We start from the raw sequence: 21694 nt of genomic DNA, 5'->3' as shown, positions 1-21694 counted from the left end.
AAACCAAAGGAGCGCAATGGAAGTTGAAACTCAGACAAATCAAATGTCCAGGATGAGGGAAAGAAGTCAGGAGAGATCAAATAAGAAACCATGGCTACGACAACTATACGGCCAAGACTTTGCAATGAACAATGAGGCATACAAACACTTGGAATCTGTGAACCAAGATGAGACGAAACGAACAGTTCTCCTGCCAAAATTAGACCAGAACACCCTTTGGAGACGTCTAAATCTAAAACTGACAAAAATATAACGAAACTTATCGAGACTGTTGAAAAATATCGTAAGGAATCGAGACAATGATATCGACGAGAGAATATCGATGTTCTTTTGAGGAGGAAAATGAAGGAAAACCATACTTCATGCATCATATATACACGAAAATAGTGATGATCCGTGAAGAGAATGAGAGGATAGATTTTAGGCTTCACCGAAACCGTGCAATGGAGATGACCTGGGATAATATATGAACAGAATCACTAGAACATATGGATAATGAACACATGACGATAGTGCCAGCGATCGAGGAAGAATTTCTGAGAGGATGTTGTATTTCTCGTCCGATAAAGATTCAACATAAAGATCTAAATAAAACAGAAATCAGTATCAAAGACCGCCAATTTGGGTATCGACTAAAAAATTATTATTTCAGGACAACATAAAATAATTTACCTAGCTTTTTTTATCAAAAATTATTATTTTAATCAATTTCAAGTGTAACTGAATTTATAATTATTTTGATGACAAATATCTAAGATCTTCATAGATACAAGTCTCATGGGTCAAAATAAATCTTATCATAGTTTATAGTATTTATTTAAATCATTCTGACCAAAAATTATTCCGTCTCATGCCGTGCCGTTATGACACGGGTTATTTCTAGTGATTAACACATAATAATCCATTCCAAAAAGAAAAAACGTCAAAAAAAAAGTAAATGTGTCACTAATGACAATTATTTAATGAGGTGTATGAATAGAGGAATTTATTTCTTCAACCACACATATTCGCTCATTCACTCATTTACTCATTCCCAACTTATTCTTTTGACGAAGTTTTTAGTTTAAGCGTATCAACATGTCAAACATGATCAGTTGCAGCCTCACAAAAACCGTTGCCCAAAACGTGTTTGCTTCCTTTTCGAGAATGTATGATTGCGATGAAAACAAACATGCAGTACTTAGGTTTGTTGCAAGAAAATGGGAAGAGGTTGATTTCATGGCGACCAACGAAGTCACTACTTTGTATTTACTAATGATTGACGAAAACGTGAGTATATTATTATTTCAATCCAAATCAAACTAATGTTTTTTTTTAAATATTAGGCATGCATTCTAATCAATCTTTACATCCTACATAGAAGATACTATGCATGACGTCGTCCCTAAGAAATTGATAAGGAAGTTCGGGTCATTGGTTCATAAGGGAGGGATCTATTCACTCTCTAAGTTCAAGACCACAACGGAGAAATCCAGATTTCGTCCATCAAAGAATGATCATCGGTTATTATTCAAATGGGATACCGAGGTTGCTTGTTTGTTGGGGGATACCGGAGACATCCCCATGCATGCCTTTTCCTTTATTGAATTTGATGACTCGAAGTCTAGGGATTTTTTATCAAAAAAATTATTTTAAGTCTAAGGAGTATCGTTAGGAATTATTAACCTATTATTTAAGCGTAACCGAATTTATGATTATTTGGATTAAAATTTTCATGTCTATAAGTTTTCATAGTTCGAATTAAGCCTCATAGTGTGTGGTAATTATTAAAATCATTATAACTAAAAGTTATCCCGTTTCATGACATGCCGTTACGACACGGGTTATTTCTAGATATTTACATAATATAGTCCAAATTTTTGCACCCCTCCAAAACCGGGGTGCACATTCCGGCCCTCCCTATTGGAAGATTTATTTTTAGTAAACCGCTTTTGGTTTATCTTCCAAAAGATTTCTCTCTCTGCTTTTATTCTTTGTCATTCTATATTCCAGGAAGTGAGTTCATCTCCTGATCATCATAATATTTAGTTGGGTTCTTCTCTCTCTCTTTCGTATTTTAAGTTATGATGTCTTGGCTGAAAGAAAATTTGTTCTTGAAATTTCGCATCTAAACATATAATACGAATCTCTTGATACTTTTTTTAGTCACTCTTATGAACATATAAATATGTAACTATCTCCACAGATGAGTTCTCATATTGAGGATAACCCAATGGTGATTCTAAAGGAGTTGTCAAATTTAGAATTTCTGATCGTGATTAGTACATGGGAAAGAACATGATTTGCTCGCAAGAAGGATTTATTCGTCATCAACTTTTCAAAATATGTGGGGGATTAATGCAATTAGAGGGTGCGCAACGGAATATATCAGTGAAAAGCCCGGTTTAATCTCGCAATCTAAAATCCAGATCATTCTTACTCTTTCTTCCTTCCAATCGATATATTCGATACAAAATTGATCAAAAACTCTTTCTCTACTTATTTAAATACCATACCAATACCAAATTCAAACAGGACTTGAAATAAAATCTTTAGTTCTTTTAAGTAATCTTCTTTCCCCAAAATTACACACTAGTATATATACACTTTTCCTTTTAGATCCAATAAGATGAGGCGAGAATTTTCTCTATCTATATTATACTGCACTTTGTGTTTCGAAGATTATTAGAACATTGATGCCCATAGAATCTGGACTGAAGAGAAAAAAAAACCACTTAATAATCAAGAAGAACCCAACTAGATATTATGATGATCAGAAGATGAACTCACTTCCTGGAATATAGAATGACAAAGAATAAAAGCAGGGAGAGAAAACTTTTGGAAGATAAACCAAAAGCGGTTTACTAAAATAAATCCTCAAGTAGGGAGGGTCGGAATGTGCTCCCCGGTTTTGAAGTTGTTTTTTTTCTCTTCAACCAGATTCTATGGGCATCAATGTTCTAATAATCTTCGAAACACAAAGTGCAGTATAATGTAGATAGAGAAAATTCTCGCCTCATCTTATTAGATCTAAAAGGAAAAGTACATACTAGCGTGTAATTTTGGGGAAAGAAGATTACTTAGAAGAACTAAAGATTTTATGTCAAGGTTTGTTTGAATTTGGTATTGGTATAGTATTTAAATAAGTAAAGAAAGAGTTTTGATCAATTGAGTATCGAATATATCGATTGGAAGGAAGAAAGAGTAAGAATGATCTAGCTTTTAGATTGCCAGATTAAACCGGACTTTTCACTGATATATTCCATTGCCCACCCTCTAATTGCATTAAGCCCCCACAAATTTTCAAAAATTGAAGACGAATAAATCCTTCTTGCGAGCAAATCATGTTCTTTCCCATGTACTAATCATGATCAGAAATTCTAAATTTGACAACTCCTCTAGAATCACCATTGGGTTATTCTCAATATGAGAACTAATTTGTGGAGATAGTTACAAATTTATATGTTCATAAAAGTGACTAAAAAAAGTATTAAGAGATTCGTATTAGATGTTTAGATGCGAAATTTCAAGAACAAATTTTCTTTTAGCCAAGACATCATAACTTAAAATACGAAAGAGAGAGAGCAAGTGAAGAATATTTGTTTTGCCTTGTGTTTCGAAGTGATAGCAGGATGTTTTTATTCAAAATAGGTTGTTTTTAGTTAAAGAATTCTCCAATAGAAGGGCCGGAATGTGCACCCCGGTTTTAGAGGGGTGCACAAATTTGGACTCTTTAGAGTAAAAGAAGAAGTCATGGGATTTAGAAGATGATAAAAACTAGACATGCATGAGTTTTATTTATAAACCTGGCTAAATTGAGGCCTATACCACTTAATTGGGGCCTATCAAATTTTCCTTCCCACACCACCAAATTATTCTGGGCACCCAAACTTCTAAAAAATACTAATTTACCCCCACATTAATTCCTAAAACAATCTCATATAAATACTAATCTTTCAATTTTCAGTAAATCCAAACACAAAAAAAAACCTATACCTAAAAAACTTTCTATTTTCCTCCTAATCTTTCCAAATTCTCCAAACCCTAATCAAAAAGAATTTCCATCCTCTTCTCCAACGAATCTTCGATCCACCCAAGAAAAAGGTAAATCTCCATCAACCCATTCTATGATTAGTATATCTTTATTGAATTACATGTTTGAATCTTCGATTTTGAAAAATCAAAATCTCTGATTACACTCAGAATCGGTTTTGTTTTCGTCCATGAAGAGCATGCACAATAATCAGTTAACATGATTATTAACATCAATCGGTTCTAGGTTAAGAAACGAAATATGAAAATATATCACCATAATCGGTTAATATCTTCTTCGGAATAATCCGATTCTAGTGAAGTTTTTTTTAAACTATGCTAACCCATAATCGGGTTTTATGTGCTTGTTAATTTACTGATTAAGAAAGTCTCTTCAGATTCCTTCCCTTAATAGGGTTTTATACATGTACCACATAAACCGATTGTTATGTTTGACATTCTTGTGTGTTTTGTTGTTCAGAATCGGATTACATATGTTTCTTTATGTGCCGATTTCTTACTTGTTTTTTGTTTATTTTTTATGTAGATATGGACTTCGGACACCTGGAGTTTTACACTCGAGAGCTCACCTTAGAGGATATTCTTAAGGAACCACAACGAGTGCCATAAAGAAGCCTCTATAAGTTTGCTTATGGGGGTGAGACCCGTCTTGAACAAGCCCTCACATTGATTGACAAGCTTGCACTGGAGGAGCTTCATGAGGTCATGAGGTTCACTAGGATGAGGAAAAACATGATTTCAGCTGAGAGGGATCGCCATGGATTTATGGAAGGTTTGTGGGATGAAATGGCTCAAGCACAAGCTGCTGATGCTGCTCCTAATGCTGGTGCTGGTGGTGGTGGTGCTGCTCCTGATGTTGTTGCTGTATCAAATGCTCCTGGTGGTGCTGGTGCTCGTTAAGTTTTTAAGTTTAACTTTTAAATATTAAAACTTTAAGTTTATAAGACTTGTGGTTGTTTTAAGTCTTTTGGGATGGTTAAGATTTGTATTTTGGATGATCTCTGTGTTGAACTTAATGTACTTGTTTAATTATAATTATGTGTTGCTCGATAATACCAGCCTGACATGCCAACAATCGGTCTACTCGATATGTCAACATAAACCGATTGTTCAAGATATTTTTCCTGTATGTTTTTCAAGCTAGAATCGGGTCACATATGAATATATATAAATCGATTAGTGTCGGTGAAAATTCAAAATTTTAACATGTCTTTAATCGGTTTATGTTGGTCACCAGAAAGACCGACTCCTTGTGGCATTAAAATAGAATCGGGTTATACTGACCTTCGAGAAGACCGATTATACCAAATTATTTCACGTTTTTCAAAAAAAATAGTTGTTAGGGACTTTCTCTATAAATAGAGACCTCACCCTTGGACCCCATTTTCCCCAAAATTGATCATTTTATTCCCCCTCACTCCATATACTCCACAACTACTCATTTCATACCTCCACATACAAGAAATGACATCATTTGATTCAAACGAAGATTTGGCAATCACCAAAGCATGGTACGCGGAAACTCGAGTTAGACGTCAGTCCTCCGTAAGGGTGGATTCCGTAACCTTTTGGGCTAGGGTACACAACAAATTTAGCCAAGAGTTTGGAAATCCTAATGGAAAAAGTGTTCAACAAGTCCATGATAGGCACCTAGTCATCGAAAATGCGATACTTGCTTATTTAGCTATGCAACCTCGAATTTTTAACACTCGCCCCTTCAACTTGTCCATTGAATGATTTGTAAGTATTTTTGTGGTTTGTTTTACATAACCCATGTTGTTTTATCTACCAATGAAACACCACTAACAAATGTAAGTTTGTTTTTGTGTTTTTGTAGCACGAAGTCGTGAAAGCGCGCTACTTGGAGGAAAAGGGGGAAGCATTCGCATTCGATGCAAGCTATCACTTCTTGGTAGAAAAAATCCTGGAGGATGACCCGGACTTCATGGATCGTGTATTGTCTTCGGGGGAAAATTGATGGCTTTAGAAGTTTTTGTATAGGTTTTGTGGGTAGACCTCTATGTAAACCCTCACGAGACTATAACTCGTCCACTGGGGTCGCCTATGGGTTTAAAGGCTTGATGCATGTGCTAAATGCATCCTACAATAATAACGGAATGAGTGAAAAAAAATCGTATGAAGGGAAACAATCGGTTTATATGTGTAATATGTAAAACCCGATTAAAAAAATCGGATTATATATATGGCAACGTTAACCGATTATAGATGTCCTCTGTTAATTTGGAAACACCAATCCAGAATCGGTTTACAAGTGCATGAACGTAAACTAATTTTGAGTATTGTTTACGAAAAAAAATTTAAAATGTTTGATGTTTTGAAGAACTCTCTAACATTAGTTAATCTCACATCCAAAACATAATTAACCCCTAATACGATCAATTAATGTTAATTAATCAAGGATAAAATAGGTACTTAGGTAAGTATTTTGATAAGGGGTGGTGTGAAGGTTATTTCTAATGATCTTTTTTGTCATCTAGCTATAGACCCAAATTAAGTGGTATAGGCCCCAATTTAGCCAGGTTTATAAAGGGCCTGCAAGTCAACTTAAAAATCTGTACAAGTGGTCAATTTATGTCTATATGTGTAACAAATGGGTGTTCTTAAGTGTTCTGAATTTTCATTTTGCTTAATTTATACTTAGCAATTTCATGTGGTTGAGTAAATCCAGTGCCAGTATTAAATTCTGAGAAGAAATAAGCAAAGAATGGAAAATTTTCTTGGTTGCTGCAAACACCAACTTGGCCATATGAGCAGTGTATACTCAGAACAATAATTAACCAGAGCACAATGGATCCGCAAATCTTGTAAACATTAATGGGATATGTTATTGGTCGCGATGCAATCAACTTGCTTATTATTTATAAGATGGCAAATGGATACTCAAAGAACGGAGCATGTTCTTCATTGATTCAATCGACACTGCAGAGACATTACGCTATAGAAAACACTGTTCTACCGCAAGAGTTACTAATTTGGCTATTTTCCTGCTATACAATTTCCTGAATATATGGTTAGCACATGCATGGGTAGATTTGTATCTCTCTGTGTGTGTTTGATGTGCACTGGGCCACTGGCTAATATGGATAATCTATCAGAAATAATTTAGATGAGTACTGCTCTAGGCTGAAAATAAACCAGCATAACTAATACCAATAACAATAATGCAAAATGAGTCGATAGAAAACGGGAAAGCTGTTTTTACACCAAGCACTAGTTCTTTATATGCATCCATACTATACATGATTGATCATGTACCAGACTACCAGTGATGCGAAAACTAAGAGTACATGTGATTTACCACTAGAACATTGGTGCTGAGCTTCGCAACGCACAAACCTGTTAGTACAAGAACGAGAAAATAGAGTACAAAGAGAGGAGACATAAGAACAGGAAAACATACTTACCTGGACGGGTCTGATTATAACGAAGTTAATCCAATAACTGATGCATTAGCATGACATTATGCAGCTTCTATGTAAATTGTGGCTGGCTATTGAGAAACCGAGCAAATTCAGTCAGCCATGGTTTCTTAATTGGGTAATTACGGTAATAAGTGGCAGTTTTTTGCATAATTTCAGGGATGCATATTTGCTTCAACAACACGTAAGTTACAGAATATTATCATCGATTCCTCCACATATAGTTCTTACTCTTAATAGTGATAACAAACTACCAATCTCTATGCAGTGTTGTCCAACAACAATCTAAGGGTTATAATGTACTACACTCCTCAAGCTTATTTCTATTTTAAGTCTCTCTCTATTTCTCTTGCATCACCACTTCCCAGATCTCATTCTACAATTTCTGTTGCTGCTGTTGAGGCTGCAGTTGTTGTTGAGCCATTTGTATCTTCTTTATTACATTGAGTGAAAGAAAACTCTGAACCCAATGCCAGGTGATCGCTGCCCAAATGCTGTATCAATTAAGTAAAGTGGTCTGTGAGTCTAACAAATATTCCTGTCAGATGTGAAATTATGCTATTGTTGTATTAATATGATAAAGCGAAAATCCGAGACATAGGATGGTTTCAAATTGTTCAGTAGCACCACTCACAGTGTACTACATAATCCTCCTTCAATGCTCATCAAGTTAAAGAAATTTAAGCCATATCACAAAGAATTTAAGACGACGATGTCAAAAGCGTGTGTGTGTACCTTGTTTGGTAATCCGCGTGTCTTCAACAAAATATCGATTGATGGAGTATCAAGAACCCTCGTAGGAACAAGATCGTTTGAGTACCTGTTTTTTGAGTTATTCCAAAATCATTTAAGCGAAGTCTGTATTTATAGATGGAAGGTAAGAAGTTACAGAAAGAAACTGAATTACCAAAGATAATCGACAGTTCCAAGGAACATTGAGTGATATGAAGTAGCTGCGGGTTCCCCAAGAGAATCTCTCGCGGTTCCCTGAAATATTAACCTTTGGTGTAAATTTTCATACGAATAATGTTAAGACATATTCACCAATTGAAGTAGATACCAAGAAAAAAATATGTTCACTACAGAAAATAGGAAAAAGGTGAAAGGGGTGCCGTCAACCTTCACTGTGGCATAGGAGCTGCGCAGCTCTAAAGGGTTTTCTAGTACAGTTTTACTTGAATCTCCAGTAGCATTTTCAATCTCTTCATCAGTCCAGCAATACTCAAAATCACTGAAATGAAAAGAGTCGCCGCGTTGTTAACTTAACATAATCACCAAGCCAGCACAACTTTGATTTATATTCAGTTGCAAACCCAAAACTGAGTCTTCCAAATTTGATTCCATGAAAATGGGGGAAAGTATTTGCAAATGAAAAACAAGAACATGCCTGTCCTTCAAAATGCCTGGTTTGATTTTTCCACCAGTAAATTGAGCAGGGTGACGACTCTTCTGGCCAGATAAGTCCTTGCGATCGTGTAACGTGATATTCAGCTGCAAATGAGGAGGCAGAACAAATATATACAACCACCTTAGTACCGACGTATATTCTGAATCGCCTATACAGTACAGAATGACCAGAAGTATCATTAAACAATAAGAAGCAAAATTTTCACCTCTGAAGATGACAAGAACTTGTAGACGGCACTCTGTAGAGATTCAAAAGAACACTAGTTAATACAATTGAAACAGATGACAGTATATAATATATATCTGAATCCCGAAGTAATATTAAGCTTCGGATAAAAGCAGTATGTCATAAGGTGGTAACCTGAGGAGTGATATTGAAATCACCAGCTAGCACCATGGGGATATTTCCCCATTTTTCTGACAGGGCATGTGCCCTCGACAAAAGCAAGCGAATCTGAAAATGGAACATTCAAATATTAGACTCTCTTGACTGATTAATAGGAAGAAAAAAAAAATAGTGACGGATTAGATAAACGAACTTCTAACATACTGTTGCATTCTACCATAGGAATCTCAGTGAAAGTACATACAGTATTTCATGCATAAAATGAAATGTTATGGTACTTACTTGGCCTAATTTCATGTCGCCTCGGTTTTGATTGAAAAGAACATGTATATTGCCAACTAAAATTCGGCTTGTGTCTGCATTACACATCTACCTGTTTCAAAACATAAATAAGCTATGGAAACTGATGGTTCATACAAACAAAACTTTGTTCAAACAGTTCGACAGCAGAACAGCCCATGAACATAGTCAGCAAACTGTAATGGAGAGATCATAATGAACAGACAACCAGCCCATGAACATGGTCATTAAATAAGATACTCTGAAAGTACTTAAACAAATGTATCTACTACCTCGAAAACAGACAGTTGAGCAATATTATCACGGAGTTCGAACTCCTTGAACTCGATGCTCTCTCCTTCCAATAACTTGAATCTAATTCATTAAAGTAAGAAACATAGCCATTTAGATTCAATTCACTTGGAATTTTGTAAGCTAAAACAAATAAACAAAAGGAGTGAGAGAAGTCACTCAGAAATTCTTACACATTTGGTTTCCAGAACATAGCACAACCATCTGTGGCATCTCCGGTGCGTCTCTACAATGTTCATCATTTGATTGAGTTAAAACCAAAGAGAGAATGTGATGAAAAGAATAACTTCTAGTTCCAATTTTCTGCACATCCAAAAACCCTAAGTTTCAAATTTCACCTTATAATTGCCAACATAGCCTTCTTTCTCCATGGTCGCCAAAAGATCATTGTATCTGTCCACCTCCTACAAATAGATTCAACAAACTTATATATTATCAGCAGAACATCGGACCAAAAAAACAACAAAAGAAACTGAAACATCAATTCAAGAAGCAGATGGACATACTTGCAAACAGATGATATCAGAGTCCAATCCAATAAGTTCCTCACAAATAAGTTTCTTCCTGTAATCCCAATTCACAAACTGAGAAGCCACATTTGAGTATAAACCTCCATGTTTCGAAGCATTCTTCTCGCTCAATGCGTTATATGAAACAACCGTAAACTTATCTGGATTTCAAATTTACAGCAAACATTCAAAAACAAATAATTACGCTAGAGCTATTAGCTTGTAATAACTTCTCCAGAAATGAAAACTAGCTAGAGATTTTTGAGTTTTTACCGTTAGAGTGAGGTGGTGGAGAATCAGATTCAACCCAACGCCTAATAATCTTCGGATGAACGAATGTTTTATTACTGTTGGGATTGTACCAACGTTCAATGCGGTTACAAATGTTGATTGACAAACTGGTTCTGGAGAAGCAACAGCTTCTGAGTGAACGACCATGGAAGGTTTTCCTGGAGAACAGAGCTTGGGAGGAGAAAGATAGAGAAAGAGCTTCCAAAGCCATAACAAGGTTCAGGGTTCAAGAGCAGGAGAAATGAGAAGAGATAATGTTGTGGTTAGAGGCACGAAATGGAGTCAGGATCAGTTTTATAATACATCCCTGATTGTGTATAGTTACACCAGGTTTACATCATATCCAGACAACCAAACAGAATACACATCAGGTTTGCCGTTTGCACATGTATAAATTCGATAATATCAATTCTACGTCTTTTTTTTAGTACATTTTAGCTTCAGTTTTCTGTTTCTCGCAACAGTTAAATCTACAAATTTTGGTACTGTAAGACACAGTTCAATTTAATCTACAAGATTTGACAAGGCTCGCTTGGATGCTCTCAAGATTGAAGACAAAATAAAATGTGCATATAAAACTTATCAACTTCAGAATATGTTACTGATTTTCACAAGTCATTCAAAATGATATACATTGCTGCTGCTTGGATCCAAAATAAATACACGTTTCTATGAATCATCTCACAAACCCATGGAGGATGATGCTTTGCTACATGTCTAGTTTGATGGTGTTGATGCACTCTGCAAGCAAGCAAGCAAATGAGGCAAAAAGAAGTTAGGAATCAGTAACAAGAAAAAGGAGGTGCAGACGAATGAAAATATGGAGAGGTTCTGGCTAAAGATAATGAAAGAAATCAAAATTCAGGCTTAAAGTGGAAAACATGGGATTAATACAGCCGGCATATGTAGCAGAACTGAGATACTTACAGTTGAAATGAGTCAGGCACTATGGTTCGACTGTTGAAAGAAAGGATTGCATACCGAAAATAAGAAATAGAATCCCACCTGAGATTGCAACCTACATTGACAAACATATGGGTCAGTACTAGACAATAACATCTGAGGGATTTTTTGAGATGGAACAGCTGAAACCAGATAACAGAAACAATAAATCACCATTTTCTCAGATATGTTTGAAGCCAAACTCTTGCCACCAAGAACAGCTGCAGTAGTACACAATGCTTGACCTCTGCTCAAATAAGAAATAACCTAGTCAGCAATTACAATAGAAGTTATATGAAAAATTGGAGCAAGACATGTGTGCAGAATCCAGAAAACCTTTCACTGAAACATAGAAGGACTAATAATTCACTGGACTAGATTGCAAGTACATCAACTTGCTGAATCACCATATACAACAACTTTTTGACATGGTAAAATTCCTCTTTGGGAAGGTTCCACAACCAAAACATTCATTTAAGAGCATATAGGAACAAATCTAACAAAAATAGGAACTAAGCCCACAACTATGCTAGTGATTTTCATTTTCTCATTTTCAATATATGTACATTAAATTTCTTAAAGATGGAAGAAGAGTGGACGTTATATGATTTTGCTTCAAGCTTGGAAAAGGTACCCTTTGTACTATGGCCTAGTCAAGTACATATGTGCGTGAAAAATAAAGGGAACTTACAAGATTCCACCAAGAACAACACCATATGGATTCTCATCCGCAGCCAATCCAATCGTAGCAAGCTGGAAAGACAATGAAACTTAGTCAACAGTGAATATGGACCAAGAGCTTTGATCTTAATAATAGATCATAATCTCATATATGCATAACTTCCTCTTCAGTTGCTTACCTGGCTCTTATCACCCCATTCCCCAAAGAATGTAATGGAAAATGCCTGCAGAATTGAAAGAAAGTTAATGAAGTAAACTTCCTCTTTACGATTCAAGCCATGTGTGTTTAATAAACTTTACTACCTTCAACAAGATGGGGGAGAAGAGGGATGTGAGGAATGGTCTCTTCTGCTTTTTCAAGTCATCGTCTCCCTGAAAAATACAGCCAAATCCACTCAATGTACTTACGGAATATATCTTTAAAAACTAAACAGATGCTGACATAATGCATATTGATTTGCAAATTGACCAGTACAATTTCATGCGGGGTAAGGGTAACAAAAGTGAGATCCAGATAAATGTAAAAAATGATCCAACAAAACAATACTTTGTGCATATCCATACATTTCAGCACAAAGTGTTTTTCTATAAATAATAAATTAGAAGAAGAACAATCAAATGATGAACTTCAGAACAAGTAACCAGAAGAAAAATAAGCGTGTTCTGTTGAGAGGAAAAACATGGATGGCTTCACATTAAAAGTGTTTTATGACCTTACCTTAGATCCTTTTGTGGCTTTTGCAGCAGTTGTCTTCATATCCGAATCCTAACAATCCATCATCACCAGTGACATCAGAAAAGAAGAAAAGGTAAAACACGTATTAGATATGAGGTACGAAATACCAACCAGTTTTGCCTCTACTTCAGCCAACTCATCTTCATCCCTATCAGGTGAAACAGAATAGCACTTATTACATCTCAGGAATTAAAAGAACTTATAAAAACAATAAGAAGATGAGTAATCTACAGAAACCACAGGTATTCTAAGGCAAAGTTGAGGGGCAAGCATACCCCTTGTCTGAAAATCCTTCCCACAATGTCCAAAGCCCAAAACCAAAGAATAAAATGGTGGTTATATGGTGAGTCCATACACGAGGAATCTGCATCATTATAACCAAATATGAACACTGGAAGCAGTAAAGGACCCACACAAACAGAAAATAAAATAGCATGATATGCTAAACTTGTTAACTCTAAACTGATTACAATCATCGGCTTATGTCATTTTAACTACATAAAAGCAAAGAGACTGATATAAATAGGATATCTCACAGCCACATAGGCCTTCACCACTACGAACAATCGTACTCATCCTGGTCTGTACTATCTTGACCAGTGTAGTGGTAGTAGTACTCAGCAACACAATTATCCTACTTGCAGTTGTAAAGAAAAAAAAGTTCACTAAATATAAAACCACCATTAAACGCAAATAACCTTAGTTACAGCTCAAATTGACATATGATTGTTTCCGTAGACTCAAAAGAACTTCACAACTCATAATAATCAACTCAAATAACAGACATGAAGAATCATTTCAAAATTAATCCACATACAATGGTTTCCGTACACTCAAAAAGAACTTACAAATCATAATAATCAACTCTAATAATAGACATGAAGAATCATTTCAAAATTAACTCAAAATGCTTACCAAATTTGGGGCAGCCCAACCTACTAGAGCAGAGAGAATCGTCATTACCTACAATCAACCGATACACAATTTGTCAAAATAACAAAAAAAAAACCTCCCATGAAGTCTGTCCACTACTCCAATTCCTAGGAACATAAGAGGAAGAGCTTGGTACTTACAATTAAAGCTCCTAAGCAACCAGCTAAAACAAGTCTCCTTGGATGACGCATTGCCAAGATCTTCAAAAACACGCAATCAAATTCAAACGTGTTAAAGGACATTTTTGAAATAGCAAAAAAAGATCACTACTATATTTGTTATCAAATTAAAAATAGAAAAAATCAACAAGACTTACTGCGGCCGCAAAGAAGGTCTTATCTCCGATCTCAGATAAAACTGTCATCGCAAGAGATTTAGTAAAACCCTAATCACAAAATTTAAACACAATTACACATCGAGTTATGATCAATAAGTCATTAAAAAATCAAAAATAAAAGTCGTTCACTGAGTTCTGATATGATTTCAGTACCTGTATTACCGATGAAGTCATGTTTGCAAAAGTCTGACCTGAGTGAGAAACAAACAAAACCCTAGATTGTAAAGAAGAAGAAGAAGAAGAAGAAGAAGAAGAAGAAGAGATTGATTGAAGATTATTTCTATAATTCTTCTCTCGTTCCTTTCTTTCTTTCTGTTCTAGCTTCTCACGAGTCAGAGCTCTTCTCTAGCTCGGCCGAGTTTGACTTTATAACCAAAAGAGTAATATAGAGGGAGAGGGTCTCTTCTAACTGGCTCTCTGAACTCTAACCAACAAACGGCAAAAATCACAATCATTCGTCCGTCCATTCAAGATCGAATATAGTGGGACCCGACGTGATGTTTCTACTTCCAACTAAATTCAGCCACGTGACTATGGAACTATTTCTCACAAAGGAAAGACTCTCATGGTGAGACACTCTGAGTTTCACTTTCACCTAACATTTCAACCTCATCCTTTGGTTAAGTTTCGATAACTATGGAACGAGAAATGAGACTATTTACAAATCTTTGATAAGTGGTTAACCACTTCACTGATACTAATGTCAAAATAATACTCCCCTTCAATTCTCCGATTCTGGAAAGAGATACTGTCGCTTTCTATTTTTGCCTAAAAATATGTCCAATTAAAAAATAAAATAAAAAATGATATTAGTATCTGTTTCAACCTCCAAAGTGTAGTTAGGTCACAGACATGGGATGAACAATGGTTAAGAGCATATCCATAAGTTTATACATTAACCCCGTACAAGAAATATTATTTTTGCTGTACGTTACTCTAGTTCGGTTGGGTGGCTCGTGGGTGATTACCTCGAATCATGTCAGTTTTACTTTTACTAGTGGCCATGATTCCAATTCTATTCCTGACAAAGGATGTATGCCTTTCACCCATTAGAATGACAAATATCCCTGTTTAGTTATTTAAAAATAGGCCTCGGAAATTCAACGAGAAGCTTCCTCTTTTTTGTTTTTTCGTGGTAGACAAACGAATAAGATTAAGATAAGGTACCATAGACTAGGCTCCTAGAACTGGTACCTTAGCTACGAGTTTGTGTCCTCAAAAGGACAACGTACAAAACCAAGGCCCAGGGGAGATGGATGGTCCGGCAATGTGAGTCTGATTAGCCTAAGAGGCTAACTCATGCACCTAATTCAATCAGTTTGAGAGAGGAGTCCAATAATTCGTGCCAGTTGAGGAAGGTGGTTGTTTTGGAAAGCAATAGTGAAATCTTTCATGTTTGTGCAACAACGATCCTAATGCGTTCTCAAAACTCGGCGCAACTCATTCATCTTAACCATGGTGAAGCGGAATTTTCATCGGATAACTAAGAGCATCTCCAAGAGAGGGTGGATCTATTTATTGTTAGTGACATATAGGATTTTAGACCCCCGTTTGGCATAAATCAATCTCCAACAGTAGGGTCCTACAAGTTAGGAGGGACCAATTATTAATTATGAAGGTGTTCAAGAAAGTGTTATCTACACCTCCATATCATGTTTTTAACCAATTTTCTTTTAATTTTAAGGGTTAAAATTTTCACCACATAAATAAAAAGACTAAATAAAAAAACCACGTAGAACTTTTTACACCTTCGGTTGGTGATGCTCTAAGAGATGGAGACATTCCACCCGACACAAACAATACTTCGTAGAAAAACTTTGAAGTCAAATGTTTGTAAGCCACGCATTGGAAATATGAATGCATAAATTTAGAATGGATGATAATGAAAGAGAATTGTGGGACGAACATACGAACCAATATAACAATTCCAAGACCAATAAAAATGTTGACACATGAGCACAAATGCATATCTATAATACTGAGAAAAGAAACTTATGGCATGTAGTATTGGATCGAAGAGTTGAGAACCGATACAACGAGATGTTGATGGTTGAATACGTCACACAAGGGATGCCTAATCAATAGCTGTATGCCTTGAATAGTAAGCTGCACAACTGAAATACCTCTGCCTCTACAGGAAATCTGACTTTTATACGAATCAAGGTAGAACATTGAATTCATTGGACTAGATTGCATAAACATTTCTCTAAGTACGCTCTACACAATTGGCCATATTTGAGATTGTTCCAAGATGCGCGTTTCTTATATTAAAGATGCCTGCGGGATGAAAGTTTGGTGGGCTAGACTTATTGTTAAGGTTGGCACAGTATGAGTTAGAAGTATGGGAGAAAAGTACTACAAAATAATACAATACAAGTACCCATAGAAGAAAATATGAGGAATAATTGACAGGGTTAGGCTTAAAATTCCGCCTTTCACCATCTTGTTCATGTAAGTTTCTATAACAGGGATGTCTCCTTTGCATTGCCATGACATCAGAAGAGACGAATTTTCTGCCATCTAGAGATTGCGAATCCTGTTTCTACACCTGAATCTGCATTTTTAAAACTCCTAAAGAAATATTTACTTAAACAGGGGAACTTCTGGCTAAAAAAGTTAATGAACTCTTGATATACCAAAACAATTTTTAGATTAACAGATAGAAGTCATAATGTGCGAAACAGAAGTTATTAACAGATTTGAATACAAACTTAACTTATTAGATGAAATAGGACTTAACTTATTACCTGCCATGTACTGAAATAGAACTTAACTTATTAGATGAAAAACCTAGCCGGCACGAAGAAGGTAGCAAAACTATGTTACTGCTGAAGCAAACAACACATTAAGAAGACAGATATGAATGAAGATATATCGAATGGGTCACAGAAAAATAAATAAAAAGACTGGGTTGCATCATAATATCAATGCTTCAATTTGTTTCTGGCACCATAACCTGCTCTTCAAAATCGAGAAGATCAATTCCAACCCTCATTGTACAACAGGTACCTCCTATCCAACAAATTCCTCTTTAGGTCCCTATAGTCATTGAATCATGAATACGAGTCAGATCATATCCAAAATAAATTGCAAAGGGTGTACACTGAAAACAAAATGGTCAACCATTAGCTACTTTAATTCCCAATCTGTTTCCAATATCGAAAAAGTGTGGTGTGTTTATTGACTCTCATGGTTACATTTTACACTGACTGGTCATTACATAAACATGTTTTTTCACTCTTTTGAAATCATAAGAATTACTGCTTTCCTGTAAAGAATCAGATGATCATGAATTGTGAAGGTTTCGGCAACAATTGTGAGAAGTGAAGAAGTCAAAACGTATGGAGATTAGAATAGTATAGATGATAGGGTCATGAAGTTTGTAAGATAACAATGTGTTTAACATAACTGGGGGACAAAAATAATGAGGTTGGACTGGTGGATTCAAAAGACATACTCTTAAGTTGGGACAGGTTTAGATGTGGTGGACTTTAGTCACTGGTGACACTTGATGGATTCGGAAAATCTGTGCATAGGTTCAGCACCGTTCAGAAATTTCAGATTGTGTTTCTTATTTCGGGAGTATACTTATTTCCTGCATTCCCAAACTGCTAAGAAAAATAAATAATTTGATTCTGATTCAAGTGTAATCCATATCAATGTTGTGATAATGTTATACATTTACTTTTAGCCCTTCAACAAGACAGAATAAAGAGGCCACATAGTGGTCATAGACTCGTACATCTGGAGACTCAGTGGAGACAATGAAAAATAAAGAAAAATACTGGGATATAAATAAGTACTCTACTTAAATATGAACTTACGGATTTTTTGTGCATTCCATTTCTCTATACTTGCATACCAATTCCATAGATAGAAAAAACCCACGAAACGCAAAAGACTAGTCGTGGCCACCTCCAGAAGTGCCATTGCAGGTGATCTCTGGGGACTCATTCCAGCAGTTGCGAGAGACAGCATTAGTCCATCAAAATTGCATGGGATGATAAAGCTTCCAGACTTGATGCCATTTAAAGCTGTTATGGCTACTTCATCAGCTTTCTTCGCGCCAGAAGAGGCGGCAATTATACTAGTAATCTCTGGTTTTGTCTTGTTCTCTGCGGCAGGTCAGTATTTCTCAGTTTAATATGTTGATTGTCAGTTACAAGTGACTGAATCATAAATAGAAAGCTCAGTCCACCGCGATCTCTATTTTATAGTGGTGTTTATAAGAATTTGGGTAAAGATCATGTTATTAACAAGATAGGTACACGGGACATCTTCAACATATACAATAAAAATGTGTTTTTAAACATGAAAACTTAGTTTCTTAATCAATTGCAAAATATTTTTCTTATTTTGATTAGATAATCAGCAAAAAACTTTTTATAGTCTCGAATTTCTCAGTTGAATATCCTATCTCTCCCATGCATCCAAATCATATGATTATAAACTATAAAAGAGCGGAAAACAAAAAAACTAGAAAGCATTGTTTCATACCTTCAGCTAAGCCAGGGGTTTCGGTGTCTGGAGGAAATATAAGTGAGATGTGGATGTTATCAGAAATAACCTCTTGCTGCAAGGATTCTGCTAAACCCCGAAGACCAAATTTACTAGCCGCGTAAGCCGCATAACCATAGATTCCAACCTATAGAATATAAGTACAAACACTTAATACTGAGATTAAGAAGATGAGTCGCACCAGTACATAGCACCTCAGACATTTTAACTTAGATACTCAATTTCTTGACTTAGAAGGCAGCTGAATTGGAAACGATATCAGTGTTAAGGATCCACATTGATACCAAGTAGTGCTTGCAAGGGCCCAAAACATAACATGCTATAAAGCAAATAAACTAAAAATATTTTACTACTTCGTATAGAGAAAGCGATCAGATTCTAGAACAAAAATAATTTCTACTACTATAATTCACACTAATACATTGAACAGATCCCATTATGTGATTACTGAAATGTTCCCATATGTGATATTTCCATGACTAGCTAACCAGAAAAAAACAATCTCCAGTGAATCTCAGTCCATTGTTGCTAACAACTTAACTATTATCAAGAAGCATGATGAGCTAAACAAAATAAACTCAAACTAGTTCCAACACAGTTCAGAAGAGTTTTGCTAGGATGCGCGCGTCTCACATGGACGCCCTATTTGCTGTTGGTTGGACAACATGTTTCAGTGTTATCCCGGCATCTATGCTGAATCACAATAGGGCAGCGTCCTGCGCCAAATGTGCCAGCATTGTAACAATGCAGTATCTTTCATCACGATATACTAATTCCTATAAAAAACAACAAACTAGATATGCATCAATCTAGATTGACATACATTGTACTCAAGAACAATCGACCCATCTATGAATAGTGATTACTAAGTAAAGATTGAAAGTATGATATTATATACCTGACCAGCTTGTGAAGACATCAAAGCAATAGAACAAGGACCGCGATCTTTCCTACTCTTCATAGACGGCAACACAGCTTTAATCAGATGAAATGTACCCATTAAATTAACATCCATCATAAACTTAATAGTATCTACTTCTTGTTTATCAAATTCTTCAGGAATAAAAACACCTTGATTACAAATCAATACATCAATTGGATCAGCTTCGCTAATCGCTTTTTTCACATCATCAAAATTCCGAACATCAACACTGAATACAGAAACATCAATACCAGTTGATAATCGTATAGAATTACGAGCTTCTTCTAATTTATCAACATTACGAGCAAGTATTGATACACGAGCTCCTTGCGATGCAGCTTCATGAGCTAAAGCATATCCAATACCACTTGAACCACCAGTAATGAATACATGACGACCTTTGATTGGGATTTTAGTAGGTCTAGGTTTTAAGATTATGGTTAGGATTATGAGGATTAAAAGAGGAATTATGAGGATTAAAAGGAGAAACAGAAAGTACATGGATGCCATCTTGATCTCAAGAACTCTTAGAGATCCTTCTCGATTATACAGACTGACGATGAAAGCGTTCAGATTCACGTTTGTTTATGCCTAACAGTCAATGTAGATTTTAATTGGGCAGGTCGGTGTTTTGGATACAGGCTGTTGAAGATTTGCTTTTAAGTCGTGAAAATATAGAGAAACCGATGACATCCTAAAACTAGAAGTGGAAATTTCGGATAAAACTAGAAGTGGAAATTTCGGAAGAATCCAAGTTTGGACTCTCTCTTTTAAAAGCAAGCTTACTAGAATGGGTACAGTGGTACTGCTTTCCAGCCACTTCCCACACCCCTTTACACATCAGTCTGAAAAGGGTTTGGGTCTTACGGTTTTTCCCAGAGACTTTCTGGAACGGCTAATGATTAGCCGTTCTAACCCTAAAGAACGGGCATTCATCAGCCGTTCTCCATATAACGGTCACTAATCGTCCGTTTTGAAGGAAACGGTTAATGGTTAATCGTTTTTATATCTTGACCGGTTAAAATCAATTGAACCGGCTAATCATTAACCGTTCCCTTTTGAAGCAAAAGTTCCAGGAAGAACGAACACAGTTCATTCCTCCCTCGTCATGTTGTTGTTCTTCCCCTCTCCTTTCTTCCTTCTCTTCTCAACCAAAACTAAATAACCAAATAAACATCACCTACACAATTTCGGGATTTGGGTTTGTTGAGGAAGCTCTTATTGAAAGTGGGGGTTATTTTTGAGGAGGTTAATCATCTCAATAATCAAAAGTAATCCAATAAACTTAAAACCCTAATTTTTTTTAAAAAAATATCAATTGAATAAATTTTCATTAATTATTTGATGAGTACCATAAATTAAATTAGTTTTACAACCATCTGAGGACTTGAATTTGGTTAAGATTGTTAATTTTAGGGACTTTACTTAGTATGTCTAATTCTATAGGTTATTTACAAGTTATATGATTTGGTGTGATTGAAAATGAGATAATTTAGATTGTATGTCTAATTGTATATGTAATTTACACGTTATAGATATTATTATGGTCATAAAACGCTGCACTTTAGTTGGAATTAATTTGCATATGTCAATTTTACTTGAATTGTTGTGTGAAGTTTGTTAGATATCAATTTTGACACCATTTTATTGTCACTCCGGTGTTGTTGTGTTGATTGTGGTTTTTAGTTTAGGGTTAAAATCGTAAAACCTTAGTCAAACAGTGACGTCACACTTGAGTAATAATATCGCCAATAGCACATTTATAAAACCATTCAACATGTCTGCGTAAAATTACCGGGGTATCTTTTTTTATGTAAATGGCATGCTCCACGGCAGACCCCTCGGTACTGACTGACATCATCTCTACACATGCCAGCCGCGCATGCCAGCCAAACGTGCCAATCACGCGTGCCACATATTTTAAACTAGGGTTTCGACACGCTAAACTCTAACAGCCATATCTCCGCGCCAAAGGCATGCCAACCATGCCAGCCGCACCACCGTGCCAA

General features: G+C 35.8%; 3 protein-coding genes across 3 annotated transcripts; all 3 read right to left on the bottom strand.

Annotated features, from left to right (window-relative positions):
- Positions 1 to 7563: 7563 nt before the first annotated feature.
- LOC113277566 (carbon catabolite repressor protein 4 homolog 3-like) lies at positions 7564 to 10864 on the bottom strand. The gene is made up of 13 exons (XM_026526629.1): positions 10599 to 10864; positions 10323 to 10486; positions 10155 to 10220; positions 9990 to 10042; positions 9798 to 9879; positions 9508 to 9594; positions 9241 to 9333; positions 9086 to 9118; positions 8860 to 8963; positions 8592 to 8703; positions 8380 to 8459; positions 8208 to 8292; positions 7564 to 7966 (listed from the first exon to the last, which is right to left on the bottom strand). Exons 1-13 carry the CDS (start codon positions 10825 to 10827, stop codon positions 7844 to 7846), a joined length of 1311 nt encoding a protein of 436 aa, XP_026382414.1. The 5' UTR covers positions 10828 to 10864; the 3' UTR covers positions 7564 to 7843.
- A 139-nt stretch (positions 10865 to 11003) lies between these two features.
- On the bottom strand, positions 11004 to 14635 carry LOC113281996 (GDT1-like protein 5). Its single transcript, XM_026530907.1, has 13 exons — positions 14399 to 14635; positions 14225 to 14293; positions 14049 to 14108; positions 13891 to 13938; positions 13251 to 13339; positions 13087 to 13123; positions 12958 to 13005; positions 12543 to 12611; positions 12419 to 12463; positions 12250 to 12311; positions 11733 to 11805; positions 11544 to 11634; positions 11004 to 11357 (listed from the first exon to the last, which is right to left on the bottom strand). The coding sequence occupies exons 1-12, from the start codon at positions 14417 to 14419 to the stop codon at positions 11563 to 11565; spliced, it is 693 nt and encodes a 230-aa protein (XP_026386692.1). The 5' UTR covers positions 14420 to 14635; the 3' UTR covers positions 11004 to 11357; positions 11544 to 11562.
- Positions 14636 to 16878: 2243 nt separating this feature from the next.
- LOC113281995 (3-dehydrosphinganine reductase TSC10A-like) lies at positions 16879 to 20405 on the bottom strand. Its single transcript, XM_026530906.1, has 4 exons — positions 19662 to 20405; positions 18743 to 18890; positions 18070 to 18360; positions 16879 to 17284 (listed from the first exon to the last, which is right to left on the bottom strand). Exons 1-4 carry the CDS (start codon positions 20193 to 20195, stop codon positions 17277 to 17279), a joined length of 981 nt encoding a protein of 326 aa, XP_026386691.1. The 5' UTR covers positions 20196 to 20405; the 3' UTR covers positions 16879 to 17276.
- Positions 20406 to 21694: the final 1289 nt, after the last annotated feature.

This window comes from Papaver somniferum, chromosome 5 (assembly GCF_003573695.1).
Source record: "Papaver somniferum cultivar HN1 chromosome 5, ASM357369v1, whole genome shotgun sequence".
Lineage (NCBI taxonomy): Eukaryota > Viridiplantae > Streptophyta > Magnoliopsida > Ranunculales > Papaveraceae > Papaver > Papaver somniferum.
The sequence above is the reverse complement of the archived record's forward strand: the minus strand, read 5'-3'. Positions and strand labels throughout refer to the sequence as shown.